Source organism: Nicotiana tomentosiformis, chromosome 11 (genome assembly GCF_000390325.3).
Source record: "Nicotiana tomentosiformis chromosome 11, ASM39032v3, whole genome shotgun sequence".
Classification (NCBI taxonomy): domain Eukaryota; kingdom Viridiplantae; phylum Streptophyta; class Magnoliopsida; order Solanales; family Solanaceae; genus Nicotiana; species Nicotiana tomentosiformis.
The window spans coordinates 102,665,168-102,670,035 of record NC_090822.1 but is presented as its reverse complement, the minus strand read 5'-3'; the positions used below and the strand labels follow the sequence as shown (position 1 = coordinate 102,670,035).

The window sequence follows — 4,868 nt, the reverse complement described above, 5'->3', positions numbered from 1 at the left end:
CTATAGGCAGAAGATGCCTTTTTTCTCTTTTTCTTCCTTTTTTTTTTTATCTGCACATCCACTTTGATAAACTCAAGAAAAATGCTTAATACTCATATAACTTATTTGACTGGGCACCGACTTTAAGAAAGAAAGAAAACTTTTGAATTTTGTAATTTAAAATAAGATACATATATTTTATGTGGTTATAAATCACTACATAAAGATAAATTATTTCTACATTTAAAAAGTGATCATTCTTTTTTGACACCGACTAAAAAGAAAATAAGTTCACATAAATTAAAACGGAATGAGTATTAAAATAAATTAATTAGATTCTCATAGTTCATTCAGACTATACAACATATCTCAAAAACTCTTCAAATTATTGTCATTCTAACAAGATCAATCAAAAGAATAAGTCTCTCCCTTGCTCTACCTTTTCACCTTTTTTCATGAGAGATGAAGTAAAATGAAAAATCTAAACCAAAAAAATGGGTTAAGAGGGGAAAAAAAAGCATAAAATTCTTTAAAAAAATGAAAGAGAAGAAATTAAACACCTTTCATATTTATGTGCTCTTACAGGCATAGATCATCAATGAAAATTCAACTTTATCTTGATTCTTGTGCTTCAATTTGTCTTTATCTTCTAACCACAATCTACTCTCCAATCCACTTCTTGTCCTAAACATGAAAACAGCAGAACCTGAAGCTGGATTAAAGAACCAATCATGAACATCCCACATAAGATCTACAAGCAAACCATCCAAAAAAATACTTTGATTTCCCCTAAAATTCCATTGCAGCCTCTTTACCCTAATCACCATTTTTTTATCAATAGAAACTGATAAAACTGGATGATTATCTTTCCCTTCATTTTCACCGCTACAACTTATCAAAATGTCATGTGTTGAACCCTTGTCACAAAATTGAGCTTTTGTTGAATAAAGGGTGTTCCCTGAAAAATATTCTTGTCTTGAAATTAGAGTAAATTTGGCCATAGGATTGCCATTCTTGAATTTTTTGAATGAAGCTTCTTCAGCCATATTTCCAAGAATTAGACCAATTTCTGAATCAACTATGACCAAAACATAGTAACCATTAATTGGTTCAGGACCAAACATGTACCTAGCTTCACATAAATCCCAGAAAATTTCAACCTTAGAATGACCAAATTCCATTGCTCTACTCCCCTTTTTCTTCCTAAAAAGACGCGAATTCGCGTTGAGTTTGAATGAATTTGACGGATCATCACCAAAATGTATGCTTAAACCTTGTGTTATATTTGTTTTGGACCATGTAACAGTGATCAAAACATGTTTTTGATTGGACAAATTAACTTTGTACAAACAAGTAACACTGTTTTGTGTTGAAGGGATTAAAGATGGAGGGAAACAAGAAGTGTTTGAATAACTAGAACAAGAAGTAGTTTCAGATATTACTTGTACTGCATATTCACTAAAACAAGAAGCAAAATCCCTCATTCTTGAAAAAAAAAAAAAGGGAACTGAGATTTAGAAGAAAGATGAAGAGAGGTTTTGGAATAATGTTAAATGGGAAATTTCATAGGAAGATGGAAGTATAAATTCTCTTCTCTTTACTTAGCCCACGTAAAGGGTATTAAATATGATTGTTTTTTTTTTGTATTCTCTCTCTTACCTTAAATTTTGCAACTTATGAGAAGGGAGAAAGGGAAAGAATGGAAGAATGCTAAGACAGTTCATCTGAGTATCTTTTAAAAGGGGGAAAAAATATATAATTAGTGATTTTTTCTTTAAATAACTATATTTAAAACATTGCTAATTAAGTTGACCAAAGTGGAATAATAAAGACGGCAATGTGGTGTAAATTGCATGAGTAATATAGTTACTATTTTATTCAGTTTCTTGTAACCTTGGAATTGATGATTGACTAAGACAATTAAGATGTGATTCATAGACAATTAATTTTCAGTTTCTTGAATTTAATTGAGTGTTTGTTGTTATTGAGTTCTTTTCATTTTTTCTTAATCGAGAGTCTATCAGAAATAGTCTTTTTACCTTTTAGATAAGAATTAGGTCTGCGTATACACTACCCTCCCCAAACCTTACTTGTGAAATTATACTGAGTTTGTTGTTATTGTTGTTATTTTTGAATTTAACTGTGTGGAAATATCTACCACCCAGGTTATTATGGGATGAATATAATACTTCCATTCTTAACGAGAGATATAAAAAATCCTAGTAGACAATATTTTTTTCCTTTTACCCAATGAGAAATTTAAAAATTGTGTTTCTTGGATTAAACAGGTTTTCAGATTTTAGTTGCTTTCAGATTCTGGTTATTAAAAAGCAAGCAAAAGTGCGTAGTGGGGAGACTAGGAATAAAAATTCATAAGAAAATCTAACATTGAAAATATTAAATTGACAATGTTTTCGATTAGGGGTTACTGCAAAAGATTGAATGGTAAGAGGCAATTCATATAAAGAAAATCAAAGATCTACTAATCTAGATGATTGATATTTTCAAAAGGGTGGAAGAGTTTTACATGCTTTAATATTTTTGCACTGTCAATATACTTTAACCTACATGGTAGGTAATTATGTTCCATTCTTATTAGCCAACCAATTACCATTTTTAATGCTTATAATTTTTTTTACATATAATTACCTTTTAATTAAATAACATAATTGTATAATTTTTCTTAGTGGGAAAAAAGGTTAAAGTGGTCGAAAAGAATTAGGATAGTGAAGCTGGTCCTACAAATTAAAACCAGACTGTCGACCCCCCAACTTCTAACCCTAAAAACAGATATGATTAAAAGAAGAATGAATCTGTTTGTGTATTTACTATGTTAATACTGAGAATTTAATTGCATTGAGTTATCTTTTTATGTTGGTATGCATAAATTTATAGCACAAATGTAGGTAAAAGAAGGAATAATAAATTCTTTTGTAACCCCCATGATTCTATTAAATGTTATCAATAGAGTCCTTTCATATCATTCTCCAGTCTCCAACCTCCCCATAAAGGGTTATAATAATAATAATAATAATAATAATAAAAGGAAAAAAGAAAGTTAAAAGGGAAGATTTAGTAGAGGGATACGATAAGGTAAAAAGCTGCATACTTAAAGGAAAGAAGCTAAATAGGTAATGATAAAAGTGCACAAAGGTGAAAAGAAAGAATCGAAAGGTAAAGGAAAAGAAAAGGTCATGTTTCAAAAATTGCATAAATGCATGTTCTCATGATTAATCTCTTAAACTTATTATTAGACTCTAATCATTACAACATTTTCATAAAAAGAAAAAGATTACTAGTTTCTATGTTTGTTCATTTTGTAAAACGAAATGACTTACCAGACTTGTGCAATTGTGAGCCCTAGATATATCCAAACCCGTAATGCTCGAGACTGACTCAGTAGTTCTACTCTAATAATGTGTAAAATTTTCTTAATTATATTGTTGATCTTCAAAAATTTTAACAAATTACTAACTCCTCAAAAATCATATTAATCTATCTCAAATATGATGTTTGAGAACAATGAAGTTCAGATATTGAGTATAAAGAAAGGCTATAGCAAAAGCATATAGTATAAGTAATATTTTGTTTTGGCTAGCTACACATAAAAATGGGGTATTGTTTTATAAGCTAAGGAGAAATGGACCCCAAGATTGTCAGTTCAGGGTATGTTATCCCACCATAAACAGCAAGAATAATGCAGTCCAAAAATTAGTAGTACTAAAGAATAATGTACTCGAAATTTGGTTTGTAATGGGAATGAGAAGAGAATCAAATCAATTCAATGAATTCTTTTTTGTTGTTGATTCACTAGACATTGGGTCCAAGAATTTATTTCTGCCCATTGCATCAACTGGTGTTTGGATCTGCCCATTAACACCATGATTTCAGTTAGAGCTGTTGGGGGTCCTATATTATTCCTCATCTGTGTTTTAAAAAAAAATATTAATGTTATCTCTTTTTTCACACTCGCTATATGGTAAGTTCCGATTAATCTAGATTTATTCCTGAAGGGGAGCTTTGGAGTAACGATGATCTATAGGTTACGGGTTTGAGCTGTAGAATTATACTTTAATGTTTGCATTAGGATAAATTGCCTATATAATGTCCCCTTAGAGTGCAACCCTTCCTGGACTGCGTGAACGCGGGATATTTTGTGCATCAGACTGTTCTTTAGTGCCGTGTAATGACCATTAAAGTTGAACAACTACCAATTAGAATTTTTTTCATTTCTAGAGTTCGAACCCAAAATCTCTAATTATCGATGGTAAAATCCTAGTTATCCTATCACAACGTTTGACAGTAACAAATCAGCATTTAATTAAATGTTAAGCCATCACCAGTGACTCCTATATCTTTTATTCCTTCTAGATGAAGAGTGTCTTGGAAATTGGAATGTAGAATTTGGCAAAAAATAATGTACTAAAAAAATTAACGGAAAGATTAAGATGAAACATTTTCAAATATGGTAGTCTATGGTGGGATGGAGACTACCTTTAGAAGACCATAAAGTTTCAAAAGCAAGAATTTCAAGAAAACGGTCATGGTAGTTAGTTAGGGGAAAGCAAAAGAACTATGATACATTCAACTAATTTAATTTGTCTTTGATCTCCACCAATAAGTTAGTTAAAGTTGCAAAATCCAAGTGCCCAAGTTTTAACGCTGCCAAAAGAAATTACAAGTGTCACCATCTGCAACTCCATGCGTTACCCATAAAATTTATGGTGATGTGATAAATATTTATTTATCTTTAATTAAAAATTTTGAATTCGAATTTAATGGGTAACGCCTTTATTAGAAAGTATTTTACCCCATGATATAAAATTGCTTGAATTTAATGGACTTCCAATCGAATATCATACCGAAAAATTACTCCATCATGCTTTAAT

General features: G+C 30.6%; 1 protein-coding gene across 1 annotated transcript; it reads right to left on the bottom strand.

The window, feature by feature from the left end:
* Positions 1-290: 290 nt before the first annotated feature.
* LOC104094627 (uncharacterized) lies at positions 291-1,682 on the bottom strand. Its single transcript, XM_009600592.4, has one exon. The coding sequence runs from the start codon at positions 1,461-1,463 to the stop codon at positions 549-551; it is 915 nt and encodes a 304-aa protein (XP_009598887.1). The 5' UTR covers positions 1,464-1,682; the 3' UTR covers positions 291-548.
* Between the last annotated feature and the right edge of the window lie 3,186 nt (positions 1,683-4,868).

Coding starts and splice junctions, on each gene's coding strand:
- LOC104094627 (XM_009600592.4), bottom strand. CDS start 1,463: ATGAGGGATTTTGCTTCTTGTTTTAGTGAATATGCAGTACAAGTAATA.